Source organism: Procambarus clarkii, chromosome 57, assembly GCF_040958095.1.
Source record: "Procambarus clarkii isolate CNS0578487 chromosome 57, FALCON_Pclarkii_2.0, whole genome shotgun sequence".
NCBI classification, from domain to species: Eukaryota; Metazoa; Arthropoda; class Malacostraca; order Decapoda; family Cambaridae; genus Procambarus; species Procambarus clarkii.
The window spans coordinates 23,703,639-23,730,465 of record NC_091206.1 but is presented as its reverse complement, the minus strand read 5'-3'; the positions used below and the strand labels follow the sequence as shown (position 1 = coordinate 23,730,465).

Here is a 26,827-nt window from a genome sequence, read left to right as displayed (position 1 = left end):
CCATAGCGAACCACTAAGCTGGTATGGTGAGTGCAGTCAATAAAAGGTGGCCACACACACTCAAAAGACAACGCCACCATCCTCCCTCCCACAGCATTACTCCTCCCTCCATGGCGCACAGTGCCAAATATCACCACAATCCTGCTATTATCAGAACCCTGGTCAGTTTTATCACAGTCAGGGGTCTTCTGTAATAATATCATCGCTACATAATAGCATGAACAAGTATATTATGGCATTTTTAGGCGATGCTATGGTCACAAGCTGAACAGCAGTGCTGTGAGTTCATGCTGCGTGCGTCAGGCTTGGTAGCTCACTCAATACTGTACTGAGGCCCCTAACACCCGGGAGTTTGGCCCACGATTTAAAAAAAAAATGGCATCTGTTTACAAGAGCCCTGATGAAGGTGTGGTGAACCCCGTGTATCCGCGGGCCGTTTAAATCTTGCGTAGTACTCCAAAGCATCACATGATGCGATGCGCAATTTACTGCAAGTCGGTCAAAGCATCATATGATGCAATGCGCAATTGAAGGGTTAAACTGCATCTGCCAATCTTTTGACCATTTCAAAATCCTATTTCGATCAACTTGAAGTGATAGTAAGTCTTCTTCCGTGTTAATTTCCCTACTGATTTTTGAATCATCGGCAAATTTGCAAATGTTACTACTCAAACCTGAATCCTGTTCAGGTTTGTTCTGGATTATTCACAATACGGGTTTTTTTCCTAGCAGAAGCACCACTAGGGATATTCTGACTCGCCTTCTGAGTCAGATGATGAATGTACAACTGGAGATGAAGTGAATATAGTGGCCGCCTCACACCTGATGGTCCGGGTGTTGCAACAGTGTCGCCAGTAGATGTGCTGTCATTGTCATGTCTATCAGCAGCATGTGTGATGTTATCATTTTGCAGAGGCCACTTATTAGGCTGAAAGTACAGTAGAGACAAAATAACTACTTTGTGGAATTAGAGTAATGAGAGTTTCTTTGTATCTGTTGTGTAGTAATTATACAACACAAAAGCATTATGGATAGCCATTTGCAGAAAGTAGAACGTCATTTTCTTCATCCACTTGTGATTTTTCTTTGTGAAATGATAATATTTGACCATTTGGTCAAAATGATCAACACCTTTCATGTGTGCACTGTAGTCACAGATTGCATTTGGTTTGTTCACAGTGACCTGTTGCTATGAAGATGTTCCGTTAGGTTTGCGTACTCGTTTCCTTTGTTCCACTTGTGTATCTGCTTGTGGCAAGTTATGATGAGTGAAACAACTCGCTTATCTTTCCACAGAATTATAAGAGTATTGTCCTTCCATTGGAATACAATTTTATCTACTGGCATTTGACCCTTTGCTTGGACCTGAAGATTTTTAGGTCCACCATGCTGCAATCTGATAGTACCCTTGTTCAAGCAGCAATTCACTCAGTCGAACCGAGTTATAGAAGTTATTCCATACATAAATGGTAACCTTTGTTCTTCAGTGGTTCAATCAAGCCCATAACCATTTCAATCGTCATCTTCCCAAGTCCTGCATGTACTTCAAAATCATAGATGTAACCAGTATGGGATTCAGCTAGCATGTAGAGCTTCATTTCATACTTACCATGTTTATTTGGATTGTAAGTCTTGAAAGCTAGACGGCCACGCCATGCCACTGTGCCTTCATCCAAACTCAAATTTTTCTGAGGAAAGTATAATGTTTTGAATTTCTGTAATTACCTAATTGTAGTTGCAGGATGAGAGCTACGCACGTGGCGTCCCGTCTTCCCAGCACTCTTTGTCATATAACGCTTTGAAACTACTGACTGTCTTGGCTTGCACCACCTTCTCGCCTAACTTGTTCCAACCGTCTACCACTCTGTTTGTGAAAGTGAATTTTTGTATATTTCTTCGTCATCTATGTTTAGCTAGTCTAAATCTATGACTTCTTGATCTTGAAATTCCAGGTCTCAGGAAATCTTCCCTATCGATTTTATCAATTCATGTTACTATTTTGTACGTAGTGATCACATCACCTCTTTTTCTTCTGTCTTCTAGTTTTGGCATATTTAACGCCTTTAACCTCTCCTCGTAGCTCTTGCCATTCAGTTCTGGAAGCCACTTAGTAGCATGTCTTTGCACCTTTTCCAGTTTGTTGATGTGCTTCTTAAGATATGGGCACCACACAACAGCTGCATATTCTACCTTTGGCCTAACAAAAGTCGTGAACAATTTCTTTAGTATATCGCCATCCATGTATTTAAATGCAATTCTGAAGTTAGAAAGCGTGGCATAGGCTCCTTGCACAATATTCTTTATGTGGTCCTCAGGTGATAGTTTTCTATCTAGAACCACCCGTAGATCTCTTTCTTTATCAGAATTCTTTAAAGATTTCTCACGTAATATATGTTATGTGGGGTCTATGTTCTCCTATTTCACATTCCATAACATGGCATTTATTAACATTAAATTCCATTTGCCAAGTGGTGCTCCATATATTTATTTTGTCCAGGTCTTCTTGAAGGGCATGACAATCATCTAAGTTTCTTATCCTTTCTATTATCTTAGCATCATCAGCAAACATATTCATATAATTCTGTATACCAACTGGAAGATCATTTATAAAGACAATAAACATCACTAATGCAAGAACTGAATCCTGTGGTACTCCACTTGTGACATTTCTCCAGTCCGATACATTGCCTCTGATTACTGCCCTCATTTTTCTATCAGTCAGAAAATCTTTCATCCATGTTAGAAGCTTACCTGTCACCCCTCCAAAATTTTCCAGTTTCCAGAATAACCTCTAATGTGGAACTCTGTCGAAAGCCTTTTTTAGGTCCAGATAGATGCAGTCAACCCAACCATCTCTTTCCTGTAAAAATCTGTGGCTCGGTCATAGAAACTGAGTGAATTCGAGACACCGGATCTTCCAGATCGAAAACCATACTGTCTGTCTGATATTATATCATTTCTCTCCAGGTGTTCTACCCAATTAGTTTTTATTATTTTTTCCAATATTTTCACTATTACACTTGTCAATGATACAGGTCTATAATTGAGGAGGTCTTCCCTGCTGCCACTTTTGTAGATTGGAACTATGTTAGCCTTTTTCCACACGTCTGCTACAATTTCTGTACAGAGGAATGCCTGAAAAATCAGGTGTGGTGCGAGATATTGCATGACTGTTCTAACTTTGATTAGTCTGTCTGGATTGTCTTTTGGAGTGGCATTATTGTTATAAATATGCAAATACTTTCAAATGAATTCATATCATTTAGAAGTCATAAAAGTATTGAAACAAGGTACATGCCAAAATTTATCTGTTTGCCAATACATAACAATTCTTGTCAACGCGCAAATACCCATCAAAATTGCCAGTCCCCAAAATCAGGAAGTTTCTTTTACACTAACTAGTTCCCATCTACTGCTTGTGTTGGTCACAGTTGGTGCATTCATTTTGGTAGCATAAAAGTTTGTCTCATAGATCATAAATTTCATCAAACTTTGCATAAAAAATAATTGTACAAATCCCAGAAGAGTGCTAGATACAGGACAAGTCAAGCCTGGTATTCCTGTAAAACTGTCTACAAAGGGTAGAGTATTGTCAGTAGACCAGGCATCATCAGAACATGTTGGTGGGGTATGTGTGGTATGTGTAGTACAAGTTCCAATACCATGCCGTGCACGTGTGGCAGTCTGAACATCAGAATCCTCACACCCCTCACTTTCAAATTCATCATCATCAGCTGTTTCTGTTTCATTGAATTCACTATCTAAATCACTGTCACTATCAACAGTTTCTCTATCAGATAAATCATCAAATACAGCTTGGAATTTTGAGGGTGCAAGTTTTGCCCTACTGTACTTTTGGCGAACACTACTTAGCTTCTCTCTCCGAAGTGTTACTTTCGCCGATTTCTTCATGGAATGGCTCTGTTCTTGATCACTATCCATTTTGGAGTAAATGCAAATAGTTTTTAAAGCCGCACTACAAAATATAGCCAAGGAAAATAGCCGGAATGTTCACACATTTGGGAGGGGAGGGGAGGCTAATCCAGTCACTAGCGTGGCACGAAAACAATAGGCCTACCGTGTGGGTAGCGCCACCTGGGTACCACATGCCCCATCATGGAAAATGGGAAGACATTGGCACCAGTCCCCAAAAAATTTGATACAAACCTGAACTTTAGCAAATATATTACTTTTTGCCGCGTGGATGCATCATTCCCGCACATTCGTCTACTAAATGTTTGACGCACTACTGCATCATGACAGTGTGAAAGTGTTTAGAATTTGGGAATAATGATGTCTGATGATCTATCATTTAGGGAGCATAACCAAGCAAATATTACATCAGCCAGAAAAATGATAGAATGGATTATGAAAATGTTCAAATTCAGGGATCCCATCACAATAGTTGTACTATTCAAATCACTTGTGCTGTCCTGTCTTGTGTACTGCTTGGTACTCGCTTCACTCTTCACAGCAGGAGAGATTGCTGAAATAGAGGGAATACAGAAAACATACAGAAGGTACCTCAGTTTAAGAGTTTAATCCGTTCCAGGAGACAGCTCGTAATCCGAAAACTCGTAAACCAAAGCTAATTTCCCCATAAGAAATAATGGGAAATGAATTAATCTGTTCCTGACTACCCAAAAACCTCACTTCAAACTAAATATTATACCTAATTCATCTAAATCTACACTACAAAAGTATGTTTAAGTTATTACTTACCCTTGCTGATGACTGCTGTTGGTGTATGGAAGATGGTGAGGAGGAGGGAGGAGGAGATGTGTTACTGTTTGGAAGGGGAGTCCTCTTCCATTATAACATCAGGCAGTGAGGACTTCACTGGTGTGCACACACTGGCACATTTTGCCTGCATACCACTAGGACTTGCTTGTCTTACTAAGAATCTGTCTAAAGACACTTGTTTTTCCTTACATTTTAACACTTGTCTGTAGTAAGACATCACATTGTCATTTAAAAGGTCAATGCAACGGCCTGCTACAGCCTTATCTGGGCGAGTTTTTTCAACAAAACTTTGCAGTTCTTCCCATACTTCACACATTTTCTTAATGAAGAAGGGACATCCTCTACTGCCCCTACTCAACTATTTTCTTAGGTTGAACCTTACCACTGGCTTTCTTGGGATCCATGGCGAGAGACATAATAAAAACTTTTATGCTCAAATGGGCAAAAATCCGACCAAAAATTGTAAATCCTCGTGAAGAATTCAGGCGGGATAGTCACTGGGCGTGAGGCACTGGTAAACTGAGGCGCAATATCCGTGCCACCACGTGCTAGTCGGCCTGTACGCATATCAACATCTTCGTCTTCCGAGGCAATGCTCGTATTCCGATGTATATTTTCCGAGCAAATCCTGCTCGTATTCCGAAAAACTCGTATACATGGACACTCATATTCCGAAAACTCGCATACAGGGACACTCATATTCCGAGGTACCACTGTATATGGTATGCATAGATGCAATAAAGCACCTAAATTATTGGGATCGTCTCAAAGCTCTCCAAATGTATTCACCAGAAAGGCAATAAGAGAGATATTAAATAATATACACATGGAAAATACTGGAGGGTCAGGTACCAAATCTACACAGTAAAATAACAGCGTACTAGAGTGAACGATGTGGAAGAAAAAGCAGAATAGAGCCAATGAAGAGCAGGGGTGCCATAAACACTATCAGAGAACACTGTATAAACATCAGATGTTCACAGTTGTTCAACATCCTCCCAGCGAGCATAAGAAATATTGCCAGAACAACCGTGAACATCTTCAAGAGAAAACTAGAATGTTTTCTAAAAGAAGTGCCGGCCCAACTATGCTGTGGTGGATACGTGGGCCTGCGGGCTGCTCCAAGCTACAGCCTGGTGGACCAAGCTCTGACCAAGCTCTTACAAGTCAAGCCTGGCCTTGGGCCAGGCTTGGGGAGTAGAAGAACTTCCAGAACCACATCAAGCAGGTATCACTGGAGGCTTACCTTGAAGTTATCTTGAAGTGTTTCCGGGGCTTAGCATTCCCCCGGTCCAGTTATTGACCAGGCCTCCTCGTTGCTGGTCTGGTCAACCAGGCTGTTTGAAGTGGCCGCTCACAGCCCGACATGTGAATCACAGCCTAGTTGATCCAGGTATCAACCAGGCTGTTGAGGGGTCTCGGGCACCGGGCCTCGGGCATCTATCTCGTACCCAGTCACTGCGTGCTAGTCTTGAATCCTACAATATACCTACAATTGCCAATTGGCATTCTGCACAGTGTAGTGGTTAACCACTGTGATGCGCCGAGTTTATTATGACATTCCCCTTGTGCGCATGAAATCAAGTGTTCCCAAAAAATTCTTTTTTCTTTGTAAAATGATAAATTCTCTTCCCAGAGTATGTCTATGTAAAAATAAATATAAAATTCCACTTACTTTGGCCGTAGGGGTGTGGACAAGGTGCGCTGTGATGCCACCATGGGCTGGTCGCTCATGTGTGAAGCTCCCAGACACGGTCATGTGGGCCATTCCAGACCCACGAGTTGCCACAATTATATTTACAAATATTATTTCTATGTATTTTCAATGCTTTCTAATGTTTTTTTCGTGTCGTATCTGATGCATACATGTGTTCTGACAATGTATATAAAATATAATGTTCATAATGTTCCATGGAACTGTGATACATGTGTTACTAATGTGTCCTCAATAAATGTTTATTGTCGCAATATTACTTGTTCCACATTTACTAATAATACATTATATACAGTTTCACACACTATTTACAAAGTAACACACTGTATTACACTCTTAGTACTTAGCAAGCGAGTGATATTTAAAGAAGCCGTCCATGAGACAGAGCGGGACTTTGCACTCGACGCATATGGTACATACAGATTTTCGCTTCCTTGCTTTTTTTTGTAACGAGTTCTTGCAAACTATGCACTCTGGTCAAACTATGCACTGTAGTAGTAGGCATCCTTCAGTCTCGGGAGACTATGGAGTTGCGCCCTGGTTGTCAACCCTGGTGCAGCGTCTGGTGTGACTGATGAGGCCAATCTGAGAGTGGCAGTCCATCCCACACCGAGCACAAATGAAGTCCAATTCTGGTCTGTCTTCCTGGCTACCGGCTTTCCTTCTCTGTCTCTTTGCCTCCGATTCCTTGGCAAGTGACTCCTCGAACTTGGAGAGACCTCTTTGAACAGACTGCCCCCAGGCTGAACGGTCTGCAGCCAGTGTCTCTCATATAGCAAGATCGACGTCCATGGCTTTCTGGTCCCTCTTGCATACGTCTTTGTACTGTAGCTGGGGCTTGCCTGTTGGACGCTTTCCCTGCATCAGCTCTCCATACAGGAGATCCTTGGGGATTCTGCCATCGCCCATTCGCACAACGTGCCCGAGCCAGCGCATTCGTCTCTGTTTCAGCATTGTGTACATGCTGGTGATTCTTGCTCCCCCCAAGAGTTGTTGTTTGTCACCTTGTCCTGCCAGGTGATGTCCAAGATGTGTCGGAGGCAGCACATGTGGTAGGCATTCCGCTGTCTTTCCTGATGGGCGCGGAGTGTTCAAGACTCACTGCCATAAAGAAGAGTGCTCAGGACACAGGCTCTGTAAACCTGAATCTTAGTATACTCAGTTAGCCTATTGTTGGCCCACACTCTCTTTGTCAGTCTGGACATGGTAGTAGATGCCTTACCGATGCGTTTGTTTAGCTCCGTATCAAGAGAGAGGGAGTCGGAGATTGTGGAGCCCAGGTACACGAAGTCGTGAACGACTTCCAGTTTGGAATCAGAGATGCCGATGCACTGTACACTGTGCAAACTATGCACTGTGTTCAACAAGTTCTCTGACTCCCAAGACAACAAGTACATGTTTTGTGACATGTACTTGTTGAACACAGGTGTTGGAACAGTACATTCTTTGTTCCAATAATCATGCTTCACAATGTTTCATGAGCATACACAGAGCAAAGAACACACACACAGCTCATCCATGGTGGTGTCCTTCCAACATATTATGCTTGAAGTCTAATATGCTACTTTCAACAAGTTGCCTGCATACATGTTGCTTTTAGAAACAAGATGTTGCATAAACTGCTCATCAAAATATGCAAGAAAATATTCCTTTTCCGTCATGTCATCACCTGTGTACGGGAACGTGGGTGCAACCCCCACATCAATATGATCAAATTGAGGTTTGTATGGTACAAAAATATCACAGTCCTCCCACACAAATTCACCCATTCTCCTTGTAGCACCGACACGAGTGACTCCACTATGGGTGCGTTTTCTTGCACTAAATCTCCTTTGGGGAGTAGTTGGAGTTTTCTACCTAATCTACTAGTAGGGCGAGCAGGGAAAGTAGATGTAGAGGCAACACTGTCATCAGTGTCGTCATGGGGGGACACATGGTGGCACTTGGCAGGACAACCTGCTGAGACAGCAAATCTGCACCTGGTAACACCGCGACAGAAGCTGCTATCACTTGGCTCATCTATGCTACAGTACTTTTATCAGAAGCAGCGTCACTAAACCCAGAAAATGACTCAACAGTATCACTTTCCTCAAAAATGGGAGGTGGTGGTGATGGGGATAATACTGGCAAGGGCAATGACCTGTGATGCACCACTGTGCATGCCGCTCGTCCTGAATGATACGCCCTCACTGTATCATCTTCATCTGTTTCACTTCCATCGGATCCTTGTGTTATGACTATCAGTCCTTGGGACTTCAATATAATATTCCACTTCATCTTCAAACAATAAAGTGTTTATCTCCCCTAGAGAAAGCGGTCTTGCAACAGCGCATCCCACAGGCGATTGGGAGTCGGAGACGTGTACATCAGCCATGGTTGCTCAATCAGTACTAAGGCTACCCTCGAGCCTGGGGCATTCTGGGATTTTTTTTTCAAAATGGCCGCCGCTCACTGAAGGCCTCATGTACCCATCTCATACACAACTAACCGTGCGTGCGTTTTCTCGGTTGGCGCAGTTTCCCACCGACCGAGTTTTCTCGGTTGGTGTAGCACAGTGGTTAAACCAAACTTGAAAGAACAGTGTGTCCTCAAATCAAACTTCAGCAGGGATCAAACTTCGGACCCTTGAAATGCTAGATCAGAATGATAAATACTGCCAACCATTGGTATAGTACCTGGATGGGGTTCTGGGAGTACTACTACTCCCCAAGCCTGGCCGGGGGCCAGATATTGGTAGTAATGATAGGGGCTAAGGAGTCTACAAGATAAATATCTACATGGGAAAAATTGAAGTAGGTAGAATTAACTCTGGTAACAATGATTTGTTAAATAGACTACTGTATTTGTGTTTACTTTACAATATTTAACATTAATGGTAAATGTTAATAAATAACCTAATAAATGGTTCTTAAAAAGTTTAACGGGTATATAAATAGTAACAATCAACTATTAAGGTATTATCAATCAGGCACCCATATTCAGTCTTCATATTCAGAGATGGTGAACATTTCTTACAACATATAAATTTTTTGTATCTTTTTTTATGAAAAAAATCATTATTAGATGTTACAAAACTTACTTACTAAAAAAAAAAAAAAAAAAAAAAAAACTTGAATGTAATGAAACGACATTTTCTGGGCAAGACCCGGAGGCTCCCCAGAGCTTTCCAGGCATGATATGCTAATGTCATACTTTGGCATCAGTCATGTGTATGGAGTTCTGTGGGCCTACCGGGGACCACGAGCCAGAACCTGGCCCCCTCAGAGAGGCATGGGAAGCAATGGCCTATAGACACCCCCGTGTGGTTGGAAGCATTCTAAATCTGCCATCGACCGGGTCAAGCACCCAGAAAGGTAAGCATCCCAAAACAAACCCATATTCTGGTGAATATTGCTACTAAAAGCCAAACAAGTGGATAGAACTCCCCTAAAGAAACAAGCAAACAAGCATGCCGTCACACATTGCCACGCCGCTGTCTGCGCAGCTCCCCCCTTCCCGGGAGGGGGAAGGGGGAGCATCAGACCCCCTGTGCTGGCTATCCACCATTAAGTTCTGAGGCTGGGCGTCAAAAAACTTTAAAAAAACAGGGAGCCTCCGGGTCTCACCCAGAAAATGGCATTTTACTATCAGCCATCAACTTAGCAGTGCAATCATTTCTTCAAAAAACTCTCAGCCTTTATAACACCCACTGTCCTATGCTAACGAAACAAGTCAACTAAAAGGCTAAACAATCCTTGGCTTATAAAGGGGATACTTAAATCTATTAATAAAAAACATGAACTTGAGAAGAAGTATAGGTTAGGTATCGTCTCCAAAGAACTTTCAAAGAATTACTCATCATTACTATCTAAAATAATTAGAAGAGCCAAAATTAAATACTGCGAAGATAAATTTACTCAAAGGGCAACATCAAGAAAACATGGAGCATACTTTCACAAATATTGGAATCAAAAAAGATTTTAAATAACAAACCAATAATCCTGTCCAATAACGATGGTCTGCTTTCACCCACTGATACAGCTATTGAATTCAATAGGTTCTTCTCATCCATTGGGTCATCCCTTGCTAATGATATTCCATCTTCCAGTACTAATGTTCAGGACTATCTTGCAGGTAACTATCCACAGTCTCTGTACCTAACACCCGGTAATTCCACTGATGTAAATGAGGTAATCCTTTCCCTTTAGACCAAGTCTAGTGCCCTTGCAGAGATACCAACTCTAATCTACAGAAAAGCCTCCAGATCTCTAGCCCCTGCCATTGCATTGCTCTACAACAAGTCACTTGAACTCCAAACTTTTCCAGATATTCTAAAAAAACCAGCGTTGAATGTAATGAAACGCCATTTTCTGGGTGAGTCCCGGAGGCTCCCCGGAGCTATCCCAGGCTGATATGCTAATGTCAGACTTTGGCATCAGTCATGTGTATGGAGTTCTTAGGCCTACCGGGGACCACGGCCAGAACCGGGCCCCCTCAGAGAGGCAAGGGGAGCAATGGCCTATAGAAGCCCCCGTGTAGTTGGAAGCATTCTATGTCTGCCATCGACCAGAACAGGCACCCAGAAAGGTAAGCGCCCCAAAACAAACCCCTATTCTGGTTAAAATTGCTACCTAATACCGAACTAGTGGATAGAACTCCCCAACCGAAAACAAGCAAATTAGTGTGACGTCACACACTGCCGCGCCGCTGTCTGCGCAGCTCCCCCCTCCCCGGGAGGGGGAAGGGGGAGCCCCAGACCCCCCGCGCCGGCTACCCACACCTCAGTTCTTGAGGCTGGATGTCAAAAACGCGAAAAACCGCCGACCGGAGGGAGGGAGGGATGCCGGGGAGCCTCCGGGACTCACCCAGAAAATGGCGTTTCATTACATTCAACGCTGGTTTTCTGGGGGGAGCCCCGTCGGCTCCCCGGAGCTAACTACCCACAGACAGAAAAAGAGGGACTTACCCGGGAGGCGGTCGTCGCTCACCCCTCAACTCGAAGCCGAGACAACTGGCTGCAACCGCCGACCCAAAGCAACACAGGCCCGACGAGGGCCAGGGACATTCACAAGGTAACGAGCAGCCAGGACCCTGTTCGACCGCCAAAATCCCCGCGCCCGAATATCAAACCAAGACATATTCCCAAAGACGGCAGCAAGAGCCGCGAACTTACGAACGTCATGGGCACGGGGATAGACCGCAGGCTGGCTAGACCTAATAACCCTGCGGACGACCTGAGAGACCCGAACCCGCGAACAGGGAAGAAGGGAAACCGGATCAACCCACAGCGCGTCCCCGGACACAGAAGCTGTGGCGCGCAAATAACGGCGAAGCGCCGCAACCGGACACAAAACATGATGCACCCCCGGCCTGACCAACCAAGCATCAACCACCCATGGACCCCTCCGGAACGCAGCAGTCTCATTCTTCGCCAGAAAAGAAGGAGACGGCTGCAAACGAACAAAACTATCACCACGACCAAAAGAGCAGAAACCCCTGCGCCGGAGGAGAGCATGAAGCTCCCCTACCCGACCCCCAGAGGCCAAAGCCAACAAGAAAAGTGCCTTGGAAAAACAATCCTGGACCGAAGGGGCCACAACGAAACGAGGAGATGAGAGGAAAGCGAGCACTCTGTCCAAAGACCTGGACGGCTCAGGCGACGCATGAGCAGGCCGGAGGTGAAACAATGCACGAGACAGCTTGCGAAACGGCGCAGACGTAACATCGATACCGAAAGCAAGCTGAAGCGGCTCCGCCAGCGCCGCACGATACGAAGCGACAGTGTTAGGCATAAGATGACGGTCCTGAAACAACCACGAGAGGAAGGACAAGACCACCCGAACAGACAAGGAGCTAACACGACGAAGACGCAAAAAGAAACGGAAGGACCGCCAGGAAACTTCATACTGCCGCCGAGAAGAAGCCCTCAGGTGGGACACCAACAAGGAGGCCACCTGATCACCATAGAGATGATGATAGACTCGAGTCAAAAAAACCATACGCGAAGACTCGAGGAGAAGATCGAACCAGCTACGTGACGTACCGGCCCGATCTGCTGAAAGAGGCGGAGCCGCGGGAAAACCCTCGGGTTCGGACACCGAGCAACCAGCGCCTGAAACCAAGGCTGGGCCGGCCACCAAGGGGCCAGAAGGACAACTCTCCCCCGGTAAGTCTCTAAGCGAGTCAGGACCTGGAGCAACAGCCGAACTGGGGGAAAGAGGTACAGGAACCCCCACCTCGACCAGTCGAGCCGAAAGGCATCGACCCCGACGGCCTCGCAATCGGGGAAGGGCGCCGCATAAACGGGAAGACGCCGCGACCACGCCGACGCGAAGAGGTCCACTTCGGGGCGCCCGAACGTCTGGCAAAGCCAACGGAAGGACTCGTCGTCGACCGTCCACTCCGTGGAGAGGGGAACGAAGCGAGACAGGGAGTCGGCCAAGACGTTGGACACGCCCCGTACGTGAACCGCCAGGAGAGCCAAACCCCGAGAACTCAGCAGACGAGTCACCCGAAGCGACCAACCCCAAAGAGACAAGGACCGCATCGAACCCCCGCGGTTCAGGCAATGAACCACCGGAGAGCAGTCCGAATGGAGCCGAATCGTCGATCCGCGGGCCACCCGAATCCTCCCCAGAGCAAACCACACTGCCGCGAACTCCCGCACCGTACTGTGAGCTCGACGGAAGGACGGATCCCAACGCCCCTGGCCGGCCTGGTGAGCACTGGTCACAAAACCCCAGCCGAGAGACGACGCATCCGTGTACACATCGAGCGAGGGCTCGGGTAGGCGCCAAGGCACTGAACCCCGAAAAACCCGAAGAGGAAGCCGGTGACGCAGCAACCGACGCAAGGCCCCCGGGGGTCGAACTCTGCGATCGCGAGAGAGGCGGAAGGGGGAACCCCGAAGGAACCAGAACAGCCGTCGAAGCCAAACCCGACCCGGCGGGTAGACCACCATCGCGAAGTTCAGGCTCCCGCACAGCCCCTCGAGCAACCGCCGGGTGACCCGAGGGCCCTCCAGAAACAGACGAAGGCGGGACCGCAGCCGCAGGAGAGACTCCGGAGGGAGAGACAAGGAGGCGGTCCGAGAGTCCCACACGAGACCCAGCCAAGTCCGAACCTGAGAGGGAACCAGATGGGACTTCCTCCAGTTCACCAAGAACCCGAACCCGGCGAGCTGGGAAAGAACCAAATCCCTGGCTAGCAAGCAAGCTGACTGGCTGGGAGCCCAAACCAGCCAGTCGTCGAGGTAGGCCAACACCCGAACACCTAGGAGACGCAAACGAGCCACCACAACCCGTGTAAGGCGTGTGAACACGCGAGGTGCCAGGTTCAACCCGAACGGGAGACAACGAAAGCGGTAACTCAGACGCCCCACTACAAAACCGAGCCAGTCCCTGAACCGCGGATGAATCGGGACATGCCAATAAGCGTCCCGGAGGTCCAGGGACACCATCCAAGCACCCGGCTCCAAGAGGAGCCGAACCTGAGACAGCGTAGACATCCGAAAGGAGGGGCAATGAACCCAGGGGTTCAGACGGGACAAGTCCAGAATGAACCGCAGGTCCGCGCAGTCCCGTTTCGGAACCGGAAACAGACGGGAAACCCATCTGAGGGACGACGTCGTTTCGACGACGCCCAAGCGTACCCACTCCAAGACGACTCGACAGAGCGCAGGGGAAGAAGCCTGCCCCGCCAGCCCCGACCCCCCAAAGGGGGGAGGGGCCACCCAACGCCACCGCAGGCCGCGAGACACGACCCGAAAGGCCCACGAATCGTGGGACCAGGCGCGGGCGAACAGCGCAAGCCGCCCCCCCATCGCCCCGTCAAAGGGGCAAACCGCGAAAGGGCCGGCGACCCTTACGAGACCCAGAACCCCGCACAGCGCGAACACCGCGCCGACCAGACGAGGGAGGGTCCGCAGGAGGAGCCAACCCCAAACCTGACACCAGAGGCCTATCACGACGAGAGGAACCCCGAGCCCTGGCACGACCTTTCCGGGAAGACCCACCCCGGGACCCCCGGAAAACCAACAAGTCCGACATCGGACGACAAGCCGCCGACGCAGCCTGAATAAACTGCGCCACGGCCGACTCCCCAAACAGGAGAGGACAAAAAGGGGAAGAACGCCTAAGAGCCAGAGCCCAAGCAGATTCCACGGAGGAACCCAGCACCGCCTGCCGACACGCGAGACGGGAAGTATAGAACAGGGAAACCGCATCCCGCAAAATCGGCGTGAACAGCTTCAACAAGGCAGCCGACGAACGCGCAGCCGAGGACAAGGTGCCGGACCCCGGGACGGACCCAAGCGTCCCCACATCCTCCACGAGCCAATCCGAAGACAGCTCCAGGAGGGAAAAGAACCGTAAGGCCGAACACAAAAGGCCCCGAACGCGCAAGTCCTCCGCCACGAGCGCCGCCGAAAGGGAGGGAACCTGCACATGGAGCTGAATAACGCCCACATCGCGGGGAAGGGCAGGGGCAAACAAGCACTCATTCAGGTACTCAAGTTCACCCCCCAGGAAAACCTGAAGCACCGTGGAAGCTTCCCGCCACTCCAGCGTGCGGGAACGACAGAAGGAATGCCAGGAATCCAGACCAAACAAGGGGCAGTCTGCTAGCCAGGATGACTCCGGAACCTCGTAACGGAGCCAGAAAGGGAACGAAGTCCCAAACCTGAACGTGGACGGATCCATTTCCGAGGCATAATCCGGGTCACGCAGGAGGTAAGCTGCAAAGGCCGCTCGCACCACACCAGGTTGGATGCGAGAAGCCGAAAACCTCCGGAAGGACGGAACCGACGTACCTGGGGGAACACGGAACCGTACCCGGGGAGGGGCCGACACCAAATCCAACTCGTACGCAGAGGGGGGGAAAGAAAACCCCACTCCTTGTAACAATAAGCCCCGCTCAGTGGGAAGAAAAACCCAGGCGGGGTCCAGCGGGGCCCAAGGCCCCCAAGTCAGCCCCTCCCCAGCCTCGAGGTCCGTCACCACAGGACCCGAGGCCGAGTCCTCTCCCCAAGCCCCGACCCCACAAGACAAGGACGGAGCAGCCGGAAAAGCTGGAGGAAGGGGGGCCCACTGGTCAGACCCTGAAGCTTCGGCCGGGAGACAAGACTCGAATGCCTCTGCCGCCCCCCCGGAAGGGGCAACCCCCGAAGCTGCCCGAGTCTCGAGATCAAGTAACCCCTGCTCCGACCCCGAAACCCTCAGACGCTTCGGGGCCGGAAGCAGGGGCGGGGGACCAGAACGAACAGAAGGGGAAGGACGAGGAGGTGCGGACTGAACCAGGATCGAAGCGACCCCCACCTCCAAGTCCGGGTCTCGAAAAGCAAAGCGGGGAAGCCCTGGGGCATCCGGGGAAGCAACCAACCGAGCGCGTTGCAACAGACGAAACCTAGACTGCAACGCACGTGCCGCCTGTACCCGAATAGAATCATCAGAGGATTGGGTAAATTGAGTCACAAGCAAGCAGCAACACTCACAGGACTCAGGGTCGAAAGTATCACCGACCCAACAGGCAGCGTGGCAGAGGCAAAAACAATGAGGGTCACCCTGAGACAAGGGGACCGAGCAACCCTCAAACTCGCACACAGCGAGTGGGGACTCCGGGGTCACATCCATCGGACCCACGCGCCCCCTAGGGGATTCCCAGGGTCCTGAGCGTTTACTTTAAGAGGACTCGCGCTCAGGTAGTCCCAGGCAGGGTGCTGCAAACCGGCGCCCAAAACTACCAAGCAAACTTCTAAAGCTGAACCCCAGGGACGTGTACACTCACGGGGACCTAGCAGGGGGCGCCACCGAGGAGAACAGTGGAAGGGCAAAAACAAACTGAATAAAATGACAGAACCCCCCACCTGGCAAAAACAAAAAGAAAAGCAAAACCCCGCAAGAGGACAGCGAACCCCAAGGAACAGAGCCGGCCGCGATGTCGGGAATTACAAGCTGAGCAGCACCCTGCGCCCCTACCAGTGCAAACTGCCTCTTACCTGCCGGTAACAAGGGAGAACAGAACACCCAAGAGCCCAACAGGCGGCCGAAAAACCGAAAGGTAAAACGGACCAGCAGAGGCAGACCCCGAGGAGCCTGTGGAAGGTGGCCCCAAGCCCCAAGGGCAGTACTTACAGGGCACCTAGGGAAGGCAGCCCTAGGCGCATGCAGCCCGAGTACTGAAGATAACTCCTGGCTCTCGCACCCACAAAACTAACACCACACTCAAAGCACAGTGCAGTAGCGACACCGGAGCCAGAGCACACGACCATCGCCCATAGCATCAGCCTCAAGAACTGAGGTGTGGGTAGCCGGCGCGGGGGGTCTGGGGCTCCCCCTTCCCCCTCCCGGGGAGGGGGGAGCTGCGCAGACAGCGGCGCGGCAGTGTGTGACGTCACACTAATTTGCTTGTTTTCGGTTGGGGAGTTCTATCCACTAGTTCGGTATTAGGTAGCAATTTTAACCAGAATAGGGGTTTGTTTTGGGGCGCTTACCTTTCTGGGTGCCTGTTCCGGTCGATGGCAGACATAGAATGCTTCCAACTACACGGGGGCTTCTATAGGCCATTGCTCCCCTTGCCTCTCTGAGGGGGCCCGGTTCTGGCCGTGGTCCCCGGTAGGCCTAAGAACTCCATACACATGACTGATGCCAAAGTCTGACATTAGCATATCAGCCTGGGATAGCTCCGGGGAGCCGACGGGGCTCCCCCCAGAAAAGCAATTGTAACCCAAGTCCATAAACGTGGTATCTCACTGATGTCAACAACTTCAGACCTATATCAATTCTGCCAAACTTGTCAAAATTTTTGAAAAGCTAATCTACAAGCAGCTTTACTCTTATCTTGCCAAACACAATATACTAAGCTCTTATCAATATGGCTTCAGACCCAAAAAAACACTTATTAGTATAATTAACTTGATACATGCAGCTCTTGATAAAAATGAGTTCCATGTTGGGTTATTTGTGGACGTATGTAAGGCTTCTGACACTGTCAACCACCAAAACCTTCTTCTTAAATTACATCATTATGGAGTCAGAGGTCACTCTCTGCAATACCTTCAGTCCTACCTTACTGACAGGCTCCAGCATGTTTCTGTGAATAATTCCATTTCTCCGACACTACCTATAGCATCAGCCTTAGAACTGAAGGGTGGATAGCCGGTGTGGGGGTCTGGGGTTCCCTCTGCCCCCTCCCAGGGACGGGAAAGCTGCGCAGACAGCAGTGCGGCAACATGTGACGTCATGCTCGTTTGCTTGTTTCTTTTGGGGAGTTCTATCCACTTGTTCGGCTTTTGGTAGCAATTTTCACCAGAATATGAGTTTGTTTTGGGATGCTTACCTTTCTGGGTGCCTGACCCAGTCGATGGCAGACATAGAATGCTTCCAACCCCACGAAGGTTTCTATAGGCCATTGCTCCCCTTGTCTCATCTGAGGGGTCCAGCTTCTGACTCGTGGTCCCCAGTAGGCCCACAGAACTCCATACACGACTGATGCCAAAGTCTGACATTAGCATATCATGCCTGGAAAGCTCCGGGAAGCCGATGGGGCTATCCCCAGAAAAAGGGGCTTAATAAAAAACCGGCGTTGAATGTAATGAAACGCCATTTTCTGGGTGAGACGCGGAGGCTCCCCAGAGCTTTACCAGGCTGATATGCTAATGTCAGACTTTGGCATCAGTCATGTGTATGGAGTTCTAAAGCCTACCGAGGACCACGGCCAGAACCTGGCCCCCTCAGAGAGGCAAGGGTAGCAATGGCCTATAGAAACCCCCGTGTGGTTGGAATCATTCTATGTCTGCCATTGACCGGGTCAAGCATCCAGAAAGGTAAGCATTCCAAAACAAACCCCTATTCAGGTGAAAATTGCTACCTAAAGCCGAACTAGTGGACAGAACTCCTGAACAGAAAACAAGCAAACTAGTATGACGTCACACGTCACCGCGCTGCTGTGTGCGCAGCTCCCCCCTCCCCGAGAGGGAAGGGGGAGCCCAAGACCTCCCACGTCGGCTATCCACCCATCAGTTCTGAGGCTGGATGTCAAAACGCGAAAAACCGCCGACCGGAGGGAGGGAGGGGTTGCCGGGGAGCCTCCGGGTTTCACCCAGAAAATGGCGTTTCATTACATTCAACGTTGGTTTTCTGGGGGGGAGCCCCGTCGGCTCCCCGGAGCTAACTACCCACAGAGGAAGGTCAAAGGGACGGAACTGGGAGGCGGGTACCACGCATCCCCCACGGAAGCGAGACAACCGGCAGCAAACGCCAACCCAAGGCACCACAGCCCCAAAAAGTCCTGGAAACAACACGAGAACAACGAGCAGCAAGGCCCCCGAACGAACACCAAAGATCCATGCCCGAAAGACTGCTAGGACACGTCGCCCAGACGGCAGCGAGAGCAGCGAAGCCACGAACGCCATGGGCACGAGGAAAGAACACAGGCAGCTGAGCCGCAAGAACACGGCTGACAACCCGGGACACCATCACCCACGAACCAGGAAGAACAGAACCGGATCAACGCAAAACGCGCTCCGGACACAGACGCCGTGGCACGCAAACAACAGCGGAGGGCCGCCACTGAACACAAAACACGACACACCCCCGGCCCGACCAACGAAGCACCAACAAACCATGGACCCCTCCAGAACGCAGCAGCCCCACCCCCATGCCAGAAAAGATGGAGACTGCTGCCACCGAACAACCAAAACACTAAAACCGAAGGAGCAAGAAAACTCAGCGACCCGACCCCAAGAGGCAAATGCCAAAAGGAAAAAAGAGCCTACGAAAAACAAACTGGAACCAAAGGGGCACTACCAACCAAGGAGAAGACAGAGCACGCTGACCAGAGACCAGGATAGTGCAAGGGGCGCACGAACAGGCCGGAGGTGAAACGACGCACGAGACAGCTTACTAACAGTGCAGAAGCAACACCAAGACCGAAAGCAAGCCAAAGCGGCTCCGCCAGCACTGCACGAAAAGAGGCGACAGTATGTGGCAAAACGACGGGCCCCCAACCCCACCAGAAAACCAAGCCGACGCTAACTAGAGTAACGACCTAAGAAGGGACAGGAAAAGGAAGGACCGCCAAAATACCCCATACTGCCACCAAGAGAAGTACGCAGGTGGGACACCTACCACGAAGCCACCCGACCACCAACCGGAGGCGAGACCGCAAGGCAGAATGTAAGCAGCCCCGACAAGGCCCCTCCAAGCTCAGGAAAAGGCGGAGCCGCGGGAAGATCTCGGGCGCGACCACCGAAACCCAGGCGGCACAAGGAGATGGAACATCTGCCGAACAGAAAAACTCCCCAAAGCAAGCAAGCCCACCAGGAGTTCAGAAACAATGGGTCCGACGCGAGACATCGCAAGACCCCGAAAAACCAACTGGCAGGGCAAACCAGGAAACCAAAGAAGGCAGAAAGGTTGCCGCCAGAAAACAGTACCCGAACCAAAGGGTACGAGCAACTGCAAAAGACCGAGACAACGAAGCACACCACAGGACACAGGCTGAAAAACGCCCAAGAAGCCAAGGAACACACGTAGAACACCCCTGCGGCAGAGGAGGAAACAAGGGAATGTACAAGAAAATGAAGCGGTGGAAATCGACCACGCCCCCAACATAGCAGCAAGTGCAGGCAAAACCGACCAAAGGAGATGCAAGGAAAACGATTGGGGAGAGACAGGACGAAAGGGCAGAAGCTCAAAAAAAAAAAAAAAAAAGGAAAACAACCAGGGGTGGTCAATCAGGCAGGGACAGAAAAACCCCACGCACATGAGAGGGCCAAACCAGGGACCCGAAGACCATGAAAAACTACAAGCAAACCCCCATACACAAACCTTAGGCACAAAACAGCAGCAAAGTGCCACACCACAACCAGACACAGGAACAAGGACACGCCACCGCGAAACACGGTACCAATGCACACATGCAGTAGCAGCAACAGGCACCACAGCAACATGTAAATAGCAACTCGCATCTGCAAAGGCAGAATGGAGCAGGCAGTCCCCAGACAGGGCCAACGGAGACACGACAGAACCCAGCAGGCCCAGAAACCTGCACACCAGGCAACGAATGGCGGAGAAACCCCGCTCGATACCCGCTGGATGGGGTATTGGGAGCCCATTTACACTCCAAGCCCAAGGCCAGGCTAGACCGGCCAGAGGGAGGCCCACCAGGCAGCTGCTTGGAGCGGCCCGCAGGCCCACATACCCCCACAACCAGGATGGGCCGGAACTTCTATTCGAAAACAGGCTAATGTGCCCCGGAAGTCCACGGACGTACCAGCAATAAGGCATATGCTCGCAAGGAGGTCGTGTAACAACCGCAGACCTCTGATGGTTATACAGTGTTCCCCTATTGTGCCTATAGCACCACTGCACTCCACTGGTACTATCCCGCAAGTTCTACCAGTTAGGCGGGACCCAAGAGCCAGAGCTCAAACCCTGCAAGCACAGCCAGGAGCCCTACCAGGTGAGTACAGAACCAACACCACAACCCCCTCACCTCATAACACGAAAAAAGGTGGGTCCTCTGAATGACTAGCATGGGTTGGACATGCACATGAGTGGGACAGGAAGGGTTGAAAAAAAGGGACAGTCACTGGTGTGCGAACGGTCTCAGTCGTACAAAATATACCTAAATAAAGATGGGTATATAAACAACACCACATCCAGCGCCCAGCCAAAAGACGCCAGACCACAGAAACACACCTGGGGAACGGTGGCATGAATATGACACGACTCAACCGTGCCCAGAAGAACCAGGGAGCACCGCCAGAGCCGGACCTGCAGGAGAGCAGGGTAGAGGCGAAGGAGGCGGCCCACACCCATGACACAGGGAAAACCTCGGCGGCCTCCCCACAACTGGAAACCAGGACACCCCCGGAGTGAAGGGGCACATACCGCAGCAAGGGAGAAGAGCGAGGGGAGAAGAGCGAGAGGCGAAGCACTTCAGCAAAAAGGGCACCAAACGCCAGCACTGAAACACACCGCCCAGACGAAAACAAACTCCACTGTGCATGCGCATGACACACTGGCCGAACCGCACAACCCTCTCTGCTGGAAGGCGCCAACCAGGACTACTGCACTAGAACAGTAGCCAAAAGAGGAAGCAGGAACAATAAAACCAGCCAACGAAGCGAAGACAGAGCCCAAAAAGGTACCCAACCGGCCCACGAGTAGCCCAACTGGCCCACGAGTAGCCCAACCGGCCCACGAGTAGCCCAACCGGCCCACGAGTAGCCCAACCGGCCCACGAGTAGCCCAACCGGCCCACGAGTAGCCCAACCGGCCCACGAGTAGCCCAACCGGCCCACGAGTAGCCCAACCGGCCCACGAGTAGCCCAACCGGCCCACGAGTAGCCCAACCGGCCCACTAGTAGCCCAACCGGCCCACTAGTAGCCCAACCGGCCCACAAATAGCCCAACCGGCCCAGAAATAGCCCAACCGGGCCAAAAGTAGCCCAAGCCGGGCCACTGGCCACAAGCAGCCCAACCGCAAGTAGCCCAAAACGGCGACAAGGACGAGGAGCCGACAGACGTTCTAATAACGCGGGAAATAGCGAAAACCTTCCCGAACCCTCGAGAACACAGAAAAGCCAACACTAGTCCCAAAGGCACACAAAGGCGCAGGTGCACCCGAGACCAGAATTCACGTAGAACCCCAAGAACGGGGAAACATGACGAAAACACCGTCCCAAAAAGGGTGGGAGGAAACATCCACCCACAGGTTGAACCAACCAACCGACTCAAAGGCCAAGGAACTGAGCCCAGGGAGGGGCCGAACGCCCAACAGCACGTACGGCGAGTGGGGAGGAAAGACCCCACTCCGCGTAACCACAAGCCCCACCTAGAGGGGGATTAAAAAAAACCCACGGGGTCCTACAGGGCCAAGGCCCCCCAAGTCAGCCCCTCCCCAGCCCCAGGAACCTACATGACAGGCCCCGGGGCCGAACCATCCCCCCAAACCCCAGCCGTACCAGAAAACCGGGGCAGCCGCGAAAACACTAAGGAAGGGAGCCCAATGGCAGACTCTTACAACACGGCTGGAGGAACAGGCTCAAATGCCCCCGTCACTACCCCGGAAGGGAAATTCCCTGAGACTGCCCAAGTCTCAACACCAGCAAACCCCGCCCCGAACCTACAGACGGTAAGGAACCGGATGCAGGCAGGAAGGAGGATCCAGGGGAAAGACAAGGGGGCGTGGAAGGAACCGAAGCAACCAACACTCCCAAGTCCCAACACGAACCAAAACGGGGCAGCCCCGGGGCTCCCGGGAAGTAAACCACGAAAGCGTTGCAACCACCAAGGCTCAAAGTGCAATGCCCCTGCTGCCCGCACGCACTTAGTCAGCACAACTGGGTAACCGAGCCACACAACGAGCAACCAAACTCACAGGACTCCGGGTCGAAGGTGTCACCGACACCACAGGCAGCAGACGGAGGCAAAACAGAGTCACCCAGAGACAAAGGGCGAGAGCAACCCTCAAACTCGCTGGAAGCAAGGGGGGACTCTGGGGTCACATCCATCAGACCTGCGCGCTCCCAGGGGTTTCCCAGGGTCCTGAGCGTTTACTATAAGAGGACTCGCGCTCAGGTAATCCCAGGCAGGGTGCTGCTAACTGGCACCCAAAGCTACCAAACAACTTTCTAAGAGCTGAACCCCCAGGATGTGTACACTCACGGGGGACCTAGCAGCGGGTACCACCAGAAAATACTCAGAACACAAGGGACACAAGGGGCAAGAACAAAGGCAGACCCCCACCCCCCCACCAGGCAGATAAACAAAAAGAAAAAGAAGACCCCGCAAGAGGACAGCGTACCCAAGCGGAACAGAGCCGGCTGCCATGATTGGTAAAGACAAGCTGCACAGTACCCTGCGCCCCACCAGTGCAAAACAGCCCCTTACTCTAAGGCGAATAAGGGAGACAGAACACCCGAGCACACAAAGAGCGGCCGAAAACCAAGCAGTAAACGGCCTAGCAGGGGCAGGACCCAAGGAACTTGTGGAAGGTGGCCCCAAGCCCCAAGGGCAGTACTTACAGGGCACCTAGGGAAGGGAACCCTAAGCGCATGCAGCCCGAGTACTGGAGAATCACTCCCGGCTCACGCACCACCTAGAAGACAGACACCACACTCCAGGTACAGTGCTGAAACAACTACTGGAGCCAGAGCACATAACCGGTGCCTATAGCATCAGCCGAAGAACTGATGGGTGGATAGCCGGCGTGGGAGGTCTGGGGCTCCCCTTTTCCCCTCCCGGGGAGGGGGGAGCTGCGCAGACAGCGGCGCGGTGACATGTGACGTCATACTAGTTTGCTTGTTTTCTGTTGAGGAGTTCTGTCCACTAGTTCGGCTTTAGGTAGCAATTTTCACCAGAATAGGGGTTTGTTTTGGAATGCTTACCTTTCTGGATGCTTGACCTAGTCGATGGCAGACATAGAATGCTTCCAACCACACGGGGGTTTCTATAGGCCATTGCTTCCCTTGCCTCTCTGAGGGGGGCCAGGTTCTGGCCGTGGTCCCCAGTAGGCCTTAGAACTCCATACACATGACTGATGCCAAAGTCTGATATTAGCATATCAGCCTGGTAAAGCTCTGGGGAGCCGACGGGGCTCCCCCAGAAACAATCTAATTAAGAATACAATACTTTGATAAATACTTCAAAAATTTATATTTCAATGATTTAATAATATGGCTTACTTGTTGTTTCATTTCCTTCTCAATCTTTGCAAACTTGGCATCATAAACTTTAGCAGCCTTCTCAAAAGGTTGTTTGAGGTCTCCCTTGACACCCTTAAGGTCTCCCTTCAAAACACTGTCTAGAGGATGTAGCAAATTATTCCGTTGATTTGTAATCTGAAAACAGCAGTCATTAAAAATCTTGAATTATAAATAAACTTCAAAATGATAAATGACAAAAAAAAAAAATTAGCACTGTATATAAAAAGATAAAGAAATTTCATGGCACTTGACTTAAGCATATACACATCAATATATTTGATATTAAGAGCAAATGGATAAATTCATAAATATATATTACTGGTTTGTTCAAATTTCATGTGTCAGGTATATGAGTTACCAGCTGTTGGAGTAGCTGAGAGTGTTCCCTGATGACCACAGCGAATTTGTGGAAAGCCTCGCTAAGTGCCTTGTCCTCTGGCCTGCCCCCGGTGTCCCCCAGTCTCCTCAAGGCATCACTCATGTCCACCTCAGACCCTACATATCCTGCAACACAATGAATGCTCATAACCTGCAGTACAGTGTCAACATGGTCATTACTCACTCCATTATTGCTTTGATTACCATTTTGGATGAAAATTTGCATAATAATATTTTTTATACAAGTGTACAGACAAATGATACATGAACAATGGATGAATCATTGGTAAGTTAAGTACAATGCATAAAGCCACTAATTAGTACACAGAGCATTTTGGACAATGTAAAAAACCAGCACTGAATGTAATGAAACACTATTTTCTGGGCAAAGTCCCGGAGGCTCCCTGAAGCTATTCAAACTGATATACAGGTAGTGCTTTGTTAGTTTGGGTCATCAGTCACAGGAAATTTTTGCCTACCGGGCACCGTGAGCCAGAAGCTGCCCCCCCCCCCCCTCAGAGAGGCGCAAGGAGCATTGGCATATGAGCACTTTACATTTAACCCTTAAACCGCGCATATCATGTATATATGATATCAGTGACAAAACCGAAACCGCGCACATCATTTATATATGCTTTCATGTCTAGCGCTATAATTTAAACGCCCCGCCTGGAATAGGGGCAGCTATAGTACAGCCATGACTGATAGTTTCCAAATGCCACCTAGAAAAAAAATCCAGGCAAACATTCTTGGGTGTGAGAGCGTCAGTAATGAGCAAGCCACCAAGGCTGGCGCACGCAGCACGAGCTCACAGCACCGCTGTTCAGCTTTTGACCACAGCATCACCTACAAATGCCATAATATATATGATCCTGCTATTATTTAGCGATAATAGTATTATAGAAGACCCCGGACTGTGATAACGCTGACCAGGAACCTGATAATAGCAGGATTGTGATGATATTTAGCGCTGTGCTCCATGGAGGGAGGAGGGTTTTTTTTTTTTTTGAGTAAAGAGAAAGGAGAGGCATAGGTGAAGGGAAGTATGGAAGTGGGAAATACAGTTAGAGGTATGAAAGCAGGCGGGCTGTCCGCCTTGCTGACACGATATGTGGGTGTTGGCAGCTAAGCTAAGCTTGCTCCCTCTTGTCAGGGAGTGAGTAAGGCTGTAGAAGGGAGGGTTGTGGCATCGTCTTCTGACTGTGTATGGCCACCTTTTATTGACTGCACTCACCATACCAGCTTAGTGGTTCGCTATGGTGAACACAAATGTAGATATTTATATATAACTTGTGTATAGTGTGAGATTACAGCAAGAGGAGTAGGTTGGGAGCCACCATTTTGGTGAGGGAGATGCGTCGTCTGCACGGCTTATCATGTTGTTTACTGGTGGCCACTATGGTCTTTGGGCACCATACCAGTTTATTTGAACAGGTATGGTGAATAAAACAGGTAGATACTTATATATAATGTGTGTATACGGCGTAATAACAGCACAAACAATATTGTTGGAGGAGAAATATTAGTGCATCTGGCCTTGAGAGCGGCCACCACCAGCTGACTGTGTGAGTATCTACGTCTTCGTGTCTTTACTCACCATACAAGCTTAGATGTACAGTTATGGTGAACAAAACATGTAAATACTTATATATAACGTCTGTGTATAGTGAATAAATGCAAAAACAGTATTGTGGGAGGAGAATGAGGGCGAGTGAGGGAGTGGCAACAAATGGCTGGCTGGTGTGTGGCGGTCACTCCTCGTTGCTTTTTGACTCACAAGACCAACTTAGTGGTTCGTTATGGTGAACAAAACATGCAAATACTTATATATAACCTGTGTATATAGTGTAACAACAGCAAAACTATTTGTTTATTGTTTTATGAACATAATAATTGAATCACTAATATGCACACCATAATTTTGAGTACAACGATGGTTCACACATTTTATTATATAAATATATCACAATTCACTATATTGAATAATATTACTGCAAAAAAAAAAAACTAAGCAAAAATCAATCGGAGACATTGAAATAATTAGACAATATATTTGTGGCAACTGCCGCCTGACAGCTCTGGCGGAGTAGACCTCGTCTGGCGAAGGCTCTGTCAACGCCCCTTTTTTGCCAAACTTCCCTACCCTATTGCGGCTAAAATAGGCCACCTACGATTTTTTTGTTATTTTTTCCGTGATCAGGGAACAAAAATGAACACTTGTATAAGACGAAAGAATTTTTTGGATTTTTTGTTGTTGTTGCGCCTGTGGGTGTTGAATCCATTTGGGCCCCTAGCGGTTTGAG

The 26,827-nt window shown here is 49.6% G+C and overlaps 1 protein-coding gene across 6 annotated transcripts in view; it reads right to left on the bottom strand.

The window, feature by feature from the left end:
- Asap (ArfGAP domain of ASAP) overlaps positions 1–26,827 on the bottom strand; it is a 956,637-nt gene that overhangs the window by 442,682 nt on the left and 487,128 nt on the right. For all 6 annotated transcript variants that reach the window (XM_069306348.1, XM_069306344.1, XM_069306347.1 and 3 more), the window contains exons 3-4: positions 24,505–24,650; positions 24,126–24,281 (exon numbers count right to left, since the gene is read on the bottom strand). In XM_069306348.1, the coding sequence (XP_069162449.1) occupies positions 24,126–24,281; positions 24,505–24,650 (302 nt within the window). The remainder of the gene's footprint in view (positions 1–24,125; positions 24,282–24,504; positions 24,651–26,827) is intronic.